Below are 12792 nucleotides of genomic sequence, written 5' to 3'. Positions count from 1 at the left end.
ATTTATAGACATATTTATATACATATTTTAGCCGATTTTGCGCCCCCTCCTTACTTGCGCACCTGGCGGAGAGCCCACCTCACCACGCCCTAGCTGCAGCCCTACCCCCACCCTCACTAAAGTGAAGCATTTATGATAGAAGGGTGGGAGAGATCTTCTGGCATCCTGCTCATCTTTCCTCACAATGCCTTGTCAAGTAGTGGGCCATCAAATTTACCGGTAAGTCTCTGAACATGGGTGTAAAATACCAACAGCAACAAACAGTCTCTGCAAGCCACCACAGATCTATAGCCTGGACCTGGTGCAGAAGTCAGCAAACTTCCAGTATTTATCTAAAAGATTTCATCTTGCCTTTCACCCATAAGATCTTCAAGGTGGCTTGCAAGCATCACATTAACTGCAAAATCTACTAAGCAAGAATCTACCATTTTTGTTTTTAATGCCCACAAAACATCCCTGTCACGGGGGTCTTTAGGGGAGTCATAGTCCCCCATAGCTCAGAATGTATAGCCCATATCTGCCAGGAGCAAATTATTATTATTACTTATATTATCACTTATTATTATGGGTCAAATTTTCTGAATCTCCTCCCATAGATGCTATGCAGGTTACACTTGGGTATTCTGGGACAAAACAAAAACAAAAACCCTCTGGTGGGTGATTCCACATTTTTAAAAACAACTTCCAGCAGCCTTGGGAAGGGACTTTTCCTAGTCATTGGGAACATGTGTGAGTTTTCTCCACATGATCATAACCAATGTATTTATATACATTGAGGAGAGGAAAATAAACAGCAGCTTCCCATGTTTGAGGTGGCCCCAAGTGGCTCACATTTTGTATATAGGACCACAGACACTGTTGGTATTTCAATGTTAAAAGAACAGTGCTAACAGCACTCACATTTCTTTGAACACATCCCCATTCCTTGCTCCCATCTCTGGAAGGGTAGAGGCCCCACTTCAGGTCTCCTATATGCTACCACTATTTATAGTATAACACCCAGAATCTAACTGGCAAGGGATTGTTCAGCATCATCAGGTTCCTTCTATCCTAGCCTGTCCTCCAACATGTGGAAATTCAGAAAGGATATTGCTCTCAGAGTAAATTAATGTTTCATATAGCATTAGCATTGTGCTTCTCACTGAAGCCATCAGAATAATAATAAAAAAAAAACCAGTGGACACAGAGAATAAAATTAAACAGATGTTTGGGGGTTTATTTTTCAGTGAAGAGCATACCAGCTACTTATCTTGGGTAAAAATCTAGGGAGCCAGTTTTGGATGTATTTTATACTGGATATAATTTGAAGGATTTGCTCCATTTAAGGTATTCTGTTCTGCAGGGTAAAGTCTATTTTTGGCAAGTAGCAGCATCATATGTACTTTGAGTCAGTAAAGGGTTTTGTTACGGATTATCTCTTGCCGCTGGTAACCCTGGTAATTCCAAGCCAGCATTACTTTGAAGCCATATTCAATGTACAACAGTTCTGCCTCATCTGAATAGCATGTGTATGGCTAATGGAGCTTTTTTAATAAAAAAATAGTGTGTAATAATTTTCTTTTAAAAAGTTAAAATGTCTCCCACACCTTATCAGTTTCATGTACATGGGTTTATTAAATCGCAAAGTTAATAAAACGGCAGTCTATAGGCATGTAGATTTGCTGTATTTCAAAAAGTGAAAATCCTGGTCATTACAGCAAAATAAGTTTGCCATTAATCCAAGATCTAGTGTCACAGAAAAGCAGACCACTGTTGACATACTTACTTATATTAGAGAAGTTGCATGCTAAATTCTCAAAGTGTTCGGATACTTGCAATTTTTTCCATGCTCCTTTTATTGACAACAATTTTTCCAAACTAGCAATCCATCTTCAATGACAAAATTAATTTCGTCCAATAGTTGCCTTTAAAAAGCCACAATTTGGCTGCTTGTGGAAGAGCCCCCTCACCACAGTTTATCTAATTTAAGTATATCTCCACATCCTCCTCCCTGAAGATAAAGAGCCTTCTCTGCAGGCTTCAACTACACTTTCCCCCAGTTGTGGTCCCAAATGGGTAAGTCATACAGCCTGGGCTTCTACTGCATCTGGTCTGGAGCTGCAGCTCCTTAGAACAAGGTAAACAGACTGCATAACAGGAGACTAGTTGGCCTCTGTGGCTAAATAAGCAATAAACATACCTTCCATTTGTTGTCCTGCTGAAGCGGTCTTCCTGTTTGTTGCTGCCAGCCTCCTCTTGAAAGCCTTTAGGCTAGGCTGATCTGCAGTGGTGGACACTGGACAGACAATACTCCACCCAAGAAACATACTAGCTTGAGGGGAAAGAGGCCTAGGGCAAGTTTGTTGCTTCTCTCCCTGTGTTGCTTGTTGCCTGTCTGTTTTCCCCAAACGCAGCTCTCCCTATCCTTTAAATTCTCCCCACCTGCCTCCACTCCTATCCACAGCTGCAGCCCATCTGACTCATTGGGTTAGCAGACAAGACTGCAGACTCCTGTGTCCTTTCCAACCATAGCTGCCCCATCCCACTAGCCTGCTGCAACACCCAGCAGGGCAATCTCTGTAAGGAGCCAGAGCCAGGAGTAGATCAGCAATAAAAAAAGACACCAATGTTAGTGAATTCTTTATTCAAAGCAGCCAAAACAGTGCAGGCCTAGTGACTCTTCCCAGTAGGTCTTGCCCCCAATGAGGCAGCTGCAAGGACTGGAGGTCCTTGCTTTTCCACCGCTCCCTAAGGCTCCTCCCCAACAGTCTATGGCTCTGGCACCTTGTATCTCATTGCTCCACCCTCTCCATTTCTCTGCATGTAATGGGAGACCAGGGGGAAGGTGAGCTGGTTGCAGCAGGAGGGGGATACTCCTTGGCTTCTTCAGCAGCCTGCCTCATAGCTGCCTCTTGGGTCCCCTCCTCTTCTGCTTCTGAGCCTGGACTGCTCTCTGCCCCAGCCTCTTCCTGCTCAATAAACCCTGTTGCCTCTTCAGCTTCTGGCGCCTCCTCCTCAGAGTCCGCTCCCCTCTTTTCCTTCTGACCATGCATGGTTGTTCCACCACCAACCCCCTGGCTCTGAATTCATGATGCCAATCAAATATTATTATTTATTTATTTATTGCTCCATCTTCAGAACCAAGAAATATTCACAAAGTGAAGCATTTTTTTAAAATCAGCAAAAGCAAAGCACACTAAATTCGATCAACCCTACTTGGCAAAAAAACAAAACCAACGAAACAATATTTACCTAGCTACAGTCTTGGTATCCATGGCCCTCCAACACTCCTCTTTAAGACAAGCAGAGTGTTTCTTTAGTTAACCATTAAATCAAGTAATGCAGCCATCTAGATAAAGCAATTTATTGTTCAAAATCATGGATATTAGAGAATGTGTGTCAATACGTACTTCATGAATAGCCTGTCAGCATTGCTGAAAATACATCAGGTTACTCTTATTTAATTAGGGTTCAAGCCAACGTAGCATAGTATGAATGTTGCAGAAACAGAAACATTTGAAAAACTGAAGATAGCCTCTCTATAAAGAACAGACAGAACAGCAATACTGAGGTACTCATCTCAATTTCTTTCAGGCCACTGCATAGATCCTTCTGAGTATTTGAGACTGGGTATTACTCTGCATAGCTTTTAAATATCTCGTAACATAATGAAAAATCACTGTATTTTAACCTAAAGCAGCATATTACACATGCACTGATAGAAACACATTCCATGTAGCGCTCCTGTTGTTCAAATCACCCTAAACACTTCGGTGATTCTATCCCAATTGCTAATCGGATTTCTCCATGAAAAAGTCCAAACTGTTCAACATTCAGCTGTTGTTGGTGCAGCATGAACATACACCGTCTTCGTATTTAAAGTTTTCATGGAGGTATTCCTTGTAATCTCTGAAAGAAAAGAGAACAATGAACATTATTTTTAAATTTTGCATCCTACCGTTCATGACCCAATGGTGCCAGGCTGGGTCGCAACATACACAGGGCATAAAAGCAATCCATCTCATATAACATACATTTTTTAAAAAATCAGGTTTTTGTATTACAGCAAAGTAACAGTTATTTTCTTAATGAAGCTTTATCATATCGAAGATCATATCGAAGAAAAATATGGAATTAGATTCTAGATCATCTAGAACAAGAGTTACAATTTATTTGTTAGGTGTCAATCAAAATGAGGACTTCTATGTGTACCTTAACAGGTTTTATATTAATGTTTCCTACATTTCCAATTCTACTCTGGTGTCAGAGACACATGCCTGGGTCACAGCAAGTCCTTTTTATCTTAACATTGACATCAAGCTACTCTGAAAGCGTCACCAGGAATCTACAAGATAGATGTACTGGTAAACCCAGACAGCGAACAGGTGCATCCACCTGGATCAGTTATAGGCCTGATATATGTGTCACCTTAATGGCATATGAGCGGAAACATTGAGTCTGCTTTCCTCATTGGTAACCTCTGAATAGAAGGGATTATGTGGAGTGAATGGGCTGGCTGATGTGGTTACTTTCCATGGCAACGTTGCCAGTCCTCATGGCAGCTGTGGCACTCACAGCACTTCCTATGGAGCCTCACCTGGCCTTTGGCCAGCTGTAGAGTTGCACCTCAGTGTGTTTAAGACCCAACCTAAATTTTGCAGTAGGCTGCTCATTTACCTGAAAAATTAAACAAGAGATCTATAAGCTGAAGCTCATCTCCATTTTGCAGTCCAAAAATCAAAATTAGGAATCCTCTTAAAAAGCTGAAGGATATGCCACTTCAAATATAGCACTTGTTTCCTCAAATAACAGTAGGCCTAGGCAATGTATTGAGAGAATGTGATGGCAGCTTCAGCCGATGGTATATTGCAAGTGAAACCGCCACCACTCCCAAGTCCCTTTGCTACCAGCACTGCTTTCAACATCGGACTGCTGGTAGCAGAGGTACTCAGGAGCAGCAAGTTTTGTTTCACTTGCAATATACTGCCAGGTGAAACCACCATCGCTCTACCCCTCATACCGCAGAGGGAGGAGCAAGCTGTATTGCAGGGCTGATACAGCTTAGTCCTCCCTTGGCTTCTTTAAACTGCTCCCGCTCCCCTAGCTGAGCGAGCCCTATACCTGACCCGGGAGCCAGAGAGGCATGGGGCTTGCTCAGCTGGGGGGCAGGGGCAGTTTAATGCTCAGCTGGGGGTGGGGGGTGGGCTGAGGCCAATGCAGCTTGTTTTTTCAACCCTGCGATATATCACCAGACCGTGATGTTTGGCTTGGTGATATACACTGCAATGTTGAAAAGCTGATATAGCCCAGCCCTAAAGAACAGTCCAGCTGAAACTGACAGAAAATGAACTGAAAGATACAGAAGGTAGAAGCATAAAACCTGCCTCTGAATTTACTTATTTAAAGAGTGTAGTTAGCAATATGCCAGTACGCAAGATAAGCCTGCAGCAAACAAATCACAGCCGCAAATGATTCCCATTGCAATATGTGCACAATTGCTTCATAAAGCAAAGCTGACCATTCTGACATTGGTTTCAGCATGCTTTAATGAGTTCTGTCACCCTGGGTAGACACAGCATCTATAAACAGATAAATTACATCACTCGGCTTCTCCTGTTATCATAGCAGCAGCACAGAAAGATATCTGTGGTGAAGAGCATATTAGGTCCAACACAGCATATAGATCCAACTCGCATGTCACAGACAGGAAAACCTAGTCCTCCAGCACCACCAGAGCTTCCTAGAGATGTTAATGTTGTTACCAGGTATGGGGCAAGCTTCCATTCATCCCTTTTCATGAGTTCATGCCTTCATAAGGGCCACAAGTCAGAACCTGGACCTTCTCAGCACTAGACCAACAGGTAGAACCCTCTCTCTCTCTCTTGGGCCCTAGAAACAAGTGGAGCCACTTTCTTTTTGTTATTTCTGCAGTCTCAATTTTTTGAAAAATTAATTTGCTAGCCTCACGCCAGAAATGAGAGTGTGGTGTACAGTTTGTGTCAGATAAGATTTATCATCTTTTAAACCTGCCTCTGGAGTATCATGTTCAGAGGATTAGAAATCACCACCTGACTGTAATAGAAGATTCATACAACCAGACTACCACATGAATACCATTAGCATTTAAATTCCCGAGCTGATAAATGTTTGCTGTCTCACGCCCTCCTCTCCACCTATAGAAGTCCGTATCTCACTCATTTGGTGTGCAGATATTTATCAATTTACAACAAATCTTATGCCAGGATAGATAAGGCACTATTGCCTCTCAGTTGAACTGGACTATTTATGCCTCTGCACAAACTGGGGGGAGGGGGGAATCAGTGGAACCATGTAGTTGTGATAAGAGCCTGAATTTCACACCCAACTCATTTCCCCCCCCCCAATCTATTTTGCAATGCAAATTTCAAGAGATATGCTGTTTTCATTAAATATGATGCTGCAATTGTTGTAAATCTCCTGTCAAACCTCAAACTGTTAACAAAACTGCTGATGCTATGAAAAAAATGCCAAAGACATGATGCTATGAAAGGCTGGCTATAATTAGCACCAAAGTCCCTTGAATTTTCTAATATATGCAAACAACATAGGGGATGAGATGGGGTAAGCCTCATTTCATGCTGGGCCTTGGAGAAAGGCACAAACAGCAGGAATTTCACTCACTGGTCCAACCTCCTTCGATGCTTGGAGCAAAATGACATGCTCTGTTCAAACAAACATCATCTGTACAGTGAAGACAGAGCGAGTCCAAACTGCACTTATTGGCTCCACCCCATAACCTGTGCATTCAGAAGCTCTTGCACATTTAACAAAGTAGTATCCCAGATCACGCATATACATCATGATGTGTCAACAGTCTTTCTTTCTCTCTTAGTTTGTGCCAGGAACTGAAATGACAGAGGCAGCAAGATTCATGCTGCTTGGCATAGAGCAAGACAACACCTCATCCCTGCCTCAGGTTCTCTGTGACTGCAGAGTACCATCCTTTAGAATCAGAAAATGGGGAAGTAATCTCTTGTTCCAGCTTGACAGCTGAAGTAGGGGCAAGCAGCAGTTACCAGAGTTAAATCTATGGTTGTTATTATTGTTACCAACATCCATCTGTGCCATCATTGTGAAGGATCACTCAAAATGCTCTGCCATTTCATTTTATCCATAAACCTCGCTTGAAGCCAACAACAATTTCTCCCCTAGACACCTCCATAAGTTTCTGAGGACTACATTACAGTACCTCGGGTTAAGTACTTAATTCATTCTGGAGGTCCATTCTTAACCTGAAACTGTTCTTAACCTGAAGCACCACGTTAGCTAATGGGGCTTCCTGCTGCCATCGCGCCGCCAGAGCACGATTTCTATTCTCATCCTGAAGCAAAGTTCTTAACCCGAGGTACTATTTCTGGGTTAGCGGAGTCTGTAACCTGAAGCGTATGTAACCCGAGGTACCAATGTAAATAAAAAGTTATGTCTAACACTGGCCTGGTTTGCAAACCAAACGATGGCATGACTATGCAGATTCCTGAAGATAAGCTTGCAACTGCTTTGCTTCTCCTCCCCACTGCCTTTTTTACTCCAAGGTTTGGCTTAGCATGTAGTCCAAACCCAGGTTCATGGCTCACCTCCCTAACCCTGAGCTGCAGCAAAGAACAATACCAAGCCACAGTCTGGCTTACCACCTCATGCAAACAAGATCACTGGCAGCATTCTCAAAATAACCACTGCCAATTTAATGCTAGATTTTAATATCCACACACTCATCAGTATGATAAATCAATAGCTCTTACTGTTAAGACAAATGCATTTTACTTTTTAAAGTGCTTGTTACTAAATGTACGGCACACTTTAAAAAAGTTCACGTCATGTTCCTGATTGAATTAACTGACATGCTTAACTGTAGCAAAAGTTCCTCAAGTAGAGTAGAATAAAAAAAGAATAGGATATTTTCTTGAATGAGATATACACATATTTCAAGTGGACAATATCTAATTACTATACATCATAGTGTTTGTCAGTTATTTTACCAAGTCAGTCATTTTACTGAGATAATTGTCAGACAATCTTCATGGAACATTTACTGTAATAACTTTTTTCTGCCCTGCAAAGCTGACAGAAGATGAAAATCAACTTTGTTCTAGCATTAAAATGCAATATTCAATTCCTCTCACGTTTTCTCAGGTCATCAAGATTTCAAGTACTGCCTCATTTTCCATTTACACAAGTTGCTGTTTTGTTTTATGCCTTTCTCAAATGCTTTAAGTTTAATGAGATAAAATGTCTCAATTTCAGATGCTTTTACGTGTTTAAATAAGCATACAGTAACCACTTTATTTGAGAAAACAGTCTCCACAATACCACTAAGGGAACCTTGGGGCACCTGTTGTATTTTCAGATCTTAATTTTGTTTTGATTAGGACAGGGGCCTGACAGGCCTCATAAGGACTGCTGCTGTGGCTGCTGCCCAGCAAGGACTGGGGTATTGGGGGGAAAGTTTTGTTTGGAGTTTTTGCTGTTGTTACTGATATTAAGTGATAATAACTATTTTTATTTTTATGTGTAAATTGTTCAGGTTAGTTATGTAGTTTTTAATGTGTTTTATTTATTTTTATGACTACTTTGCTATTGTTTGCGATTATGTAGATCAGGGATGTCCAACAGGTCAATCGTGATCTACTGGTCGATCATGCGGGGGGGGGGGGGGCGACGTGGTCGATCACGGGATCCTGACAACCCAGCACTTTCCCCTTAACACAGTGGTTTTCAAGCAATGCACTGTGGCAATCTGTGGCACCTTGAATGGGCGTTGCGGGGGAAGCCACAGGCAGCACCGGGGAACGGGGAACGATATGGGAGGGAAACTATCCTTCTTTCCAATTGGTTGACACTGCTGTTACTCATTTGGTACCACCTACCATGCAACTGCACTTGTCATTTACTTGTCAAAAGCCTTGTCATTTCACACTCTTCCCTCCCATGCAGAACCATGCCTTGTTCTGCCCCCTTGCTCTCTACATGCCATGTGCAAAGGAAGAGGGGGTGAGTGGTCGATAATGGGGCAGGGAGCTGTTAAATCAGCTGTGGGGCAGTACTTACTTGAGGAAGTAAGAAGCAGTAAATGGATTGGTCAAGTCAGACTAGCATGGCTTGCCCTGATTGGTTTGCAGTGGCCACAGCAAGCCAGGCTCCCTCCTTGAACTCAGGGTTATAGTCTGTTGACTTTCTGGGGCAGCTCTAGCTTGGAATCAGGACCAGTCCTCATGGGGCAGTGATGGAACCATGGTGAACGGGGAGAAAACATGATGGTGCAGGGCAGGGTGAAGTGAACCATGCGGAGAAATAGCTCTGGATCCCCAGGCAGGGAGACCTTGCGGGGTTCCTACCTATTTCTAATGCTGGCACTAAGGAAAAGGTGTTAGGGGGTGGGGAAGGACCCAAACAAGTGGCACACTCCTGGAGTTGGGACACTGAGGTTCAGCAAACCTTCACTTGTCATGAGAGAGAGACAGGTGACCTGGAACCCCGGTTTGTAAGGGCTGGTGGGGGAAGTGGGGGAGGACGCTGCCAATCTAAATGGTGTATTCATAACTTTCTAGGCAGTAAGTCTGGTTGGGCTCAGTGGGACTTAATTTTTATAAACCCACATAGGATTGGGCTGCAAATGGGCAGCTGTGAACATCTGTAAGACACACTTCCCACAGGCTAAATTCTAAGCTTCACTGCTGGTGCTTGGTCTTAACAGCTGTTGTGGCGGCAACTCTGCTTTTCCAAACTGGGATTCTGTTAAATACTTCATTTAATCGTGAGATACCAGTGGGCAGGTTAATAGGTAAGAACTTGTCACTTCTTGCTTTGGCGACAAGTGACTTGATCCAACCCCAGCCCCGTACTTTGCTGGGGGCAGGAATTCAGCAGGACTTACTTACGAGCAGGCATGGTTAGGATTGCAGGGAATGATGAAACAACACAAGTTTTACCAGGTATCCCACAGGAGAGCTGCAGAAAGACTGTAGTTGGTCAAAGGCGGCATGCACTCAAAAAGGTTGAAAACCTCTGCCTTAACAGATTGGTTTAATCCCCCCAATGAGATCTAGGCCAGTGTATGTAAAAGATGTGTGAAGACAGTACGGTTTGAAACACTAGAAGGGGCTGACATGATTGACTGCTGCTCTGCATAAAATCTTTCTGTGCACATTGGACATTTACATAATGGGAAAAGGTTGTAGCTGAGCCTTCTTTCTACCATGCTGGGATTATTATTCTTTTTGTTCTAACACAGATTTTATTAAAGTATCTAGGAGTTTTTTTAATTAAAAAAACCAAGAAACACTAAGAGCAGTATGAGACTTATCACAGCATGAAGCAATGTAAATGCGAGTTGAATAAGGACAGCTCCCTCTGCTTACCTTCTGTCAGCGCTTCATCCAGGAACAATTTTAGCCGCCTGCTTCTGAGTCCAAACACTTTTCCCGTTTCATGCAGAAGCCCTTGATATGTGAGTCCGTTCTGACCAACCGGGTTTTCCATTAGAAGAGTTCCCACCAATCCATTCAGACACTCTGCAGGAAACAAGTTGTGATGGTTCTCAGCAGCGAAAAAGAAACAAAAGGTTTCCTTCGTCCCACAGGCATGCATTTCTCCTACGCCCTCCTAGAAATCTGATGCCAGCCTCAGGCTGTAATCCCATGTGCACTTACCCAGGAGCAAGCCCCATTAAATACATGGGATTGCATGGGGATGCACTATCATGCATAATTCACACCCCGAGCAAGGCTGGAAGTTGGCTGCCTAGTGTTAAGAAAGGATTTTGCAATGCTTTTATATGAAAACTACGATGATATGGCAATTTGTCTAGCATAAATGTACAACATCTACAGAATTTGTGAGAACAAGATCAAGGTGATAACTGAACTTGCTCAAGACATGAGAAGTTTGTGAGTACATGCAATGGGATTGTCAAATAAATGTCTCTGTTTCGCACGCATCCAGAACAGCTGCTCTCCAGTATATATCCTTGAGCTGGTCTTGTTAATTCTATTCTCAGCTCTAGAGATAATTTAGTTTTGTCTTCTTATGTCCTATGAAAACCCCAGGCTACAACTCACTGTTGCCTTTCCCCGCAATATCACTTCAGTTCTTTACCTTCCCTCCCTCAAAAGAAACTCCAGCATGTCAAAACCTTAATAGTATTACTGTTTGGGGAGAGGCAGAAAGAGCATGACTTGTGCCTGTTTAATTGTGTGACGGGGGGTCATATGTAACCACAGCAACTGGAAACAGGAAGCAGCCATGCCTTTAGCTAGATTTCAAATGGGGCCCAAGATTTAAGTTGCAATAAATAATTTGATCTCGTATCATATGATCAGTATAATTACCTTGTGGTTTTGCATTCACTAGTTGTAAATTGATATACTGACAGAGGAAGCCATCAAGACTGTTCAAGGCTGGCACTGACCCCGCAGTTACATGAAGCATCTTTCCACTGAGACTCAGCAAGTCTGTTTGGTTTTTCAGTTCTGAAAAGAAAAATCCGGCTGCTATAAGCAAACCAACAAGCAACAACTCTCCCAGTTATCACCTGATACTGGTCAGCTGCCGACAGTAAGTTTGCTTTCCGATGCAGTTCACAGATTGTTGGCATCCATCTGTTTTGAGAGACAATGGAGTGCACCTCCGGGGGTGAAGTCAAACTGCTGAAGAATCACAGCGCCTGCTGTGGCTGCAGATACCAGTAACTTGTAACAGCTACCTCCTGTCTTGTTTTGCTGTCTTAGCAGCACCGAAGTGATCTCTCCAGGGTGCTAGCCTGGGCAGTGTGTATGGAGTTCACATATACTCCTCCTTAAACTGGAAACATTTTTGACTATTTGTATTCACTTGCTGGGAATATTTACAGTGCAGTAGACATTAGGTGTTGTTGAACTCCACCTCATGTCAGCCCCAGCCAGCGTAGCCAATGATCAGGGATGATGAGACTTCTAGTCTAGAAACATCCGCAAAGCCACAGTTTGCATCTTTGGACTGGATAGATGTGCCTGGATTGGGACGTCCTACATTGCAAAGTCTGGGCCATTTTTATGTTACCAGGATGTCAAGACTCTCAGTGTTGCATCCTATTTCTGCAAGGAGAAGTCTTGTTCGAAAGAATTCTAAAATCTTAGTGAGGGGGTCAACAAGCATATAGAGAGGTGATCCAGTTGACACTGTGCACTTAAGACTTTCAAAAAGCTTTTGATAAAGTACCGCGCCCAAGACTCCTGAGTAAGTTTGGAAGTTATGGGTTAAGAGCTACTGATCCATAGGACAAGGAACAGGAAGCAGAGGGTAGGAATAAATGGACAGTTCTTTTAACGGAGGGTATAGAAAGCGAAGTTTTCCAAAGATCCATATTAGGACCTGTGCTTTCAGAAATGTTCATGAATTATCTAGAAATAGGGGTGAGCAGTGAGGCAGTTGGGTTTGCTGAGGACACCAAATTGTTCAGGTGAGTTAAAACAAAACGTAAGATTTCCATGTATGTCTATCATTACTGTCCAGCCTAACCTACCATGCAAGATTCTGGGAGGAGGGACCCCAGGCATGTTGTCCTGAAATCCTTCTAGAAACCATTTTTTAAAAGTTTATTATTTATTAAAGTTATCTTCCACCCTTCCTCCCAAAGGAGTCTCTAACAAAGCCTTCTTGCTTATTTTGCCCCTTTTGATTTTTTTAAAAAAGTGTGCTGTCTAGAAGGACAACGAAGACTGCTAAGAATGGAGAAGACATTTATGAATGCATTTATTGCATTAAGAAGTATTGCACAAAAGGATTTATTTGATTTTTTTA

General features: G+C 42.7%; 1 protein-coding gene across 4 annotated transcripts in view; it reads right to left on the bottom strand.

Annotated features, from left to right (window-relative positions):
• Window positions 1-3327: 3327 nt before the first annotated feature.
• IARS1 (isoleucyl-tRNA synthetase 1) overlaps window positions 3328-12792 on the bottom strand; it is a 102903-nt gene continuing 93438 nt past the window's right edge. For all 4 annotated transcript variants that reach the window (XM_028718859.2, XM_077924813.1, XM_028718857.2 and 1 more), the window contains exons 33-35: window positions 11343-11483; window positions 10374-10526; window positions 3328-3888 (exon numbers count right to left, since the gene is read on the bottom strand). In XM_028718859.2, coding sequence (XP_028574692.2) covers window positions 3806-3888; window positions 10374-10526; window positions 11343-11483 — 377 coding nt within the window. In that variant the 3' untranslated portion in view covers window positions 3328-3805. The remainder of the gene's footprint in view (window positions 3889-10373; window positions 10527-11342; window positions 11484-12792) is intronic.

Source organism: Podarcis muralis, chromosome 2, assembly GCF_964188315.1.
Source record: "Podarcis muralis chromosome 2, rPodMur119.hap1.1, whole genome shotgun sequence".
Lineage (NCBI taxonomy): Eukaryota > Metazoa > Chordata > Lepidosauria > Squamata > Lacertidae > Podarcis > Podarcis muralis.
The sequence above is the reverse complement of the archived record's forward strand: the minus strand, read 5'-3'. Positions and strand labels throughout refer to the sequence as shown.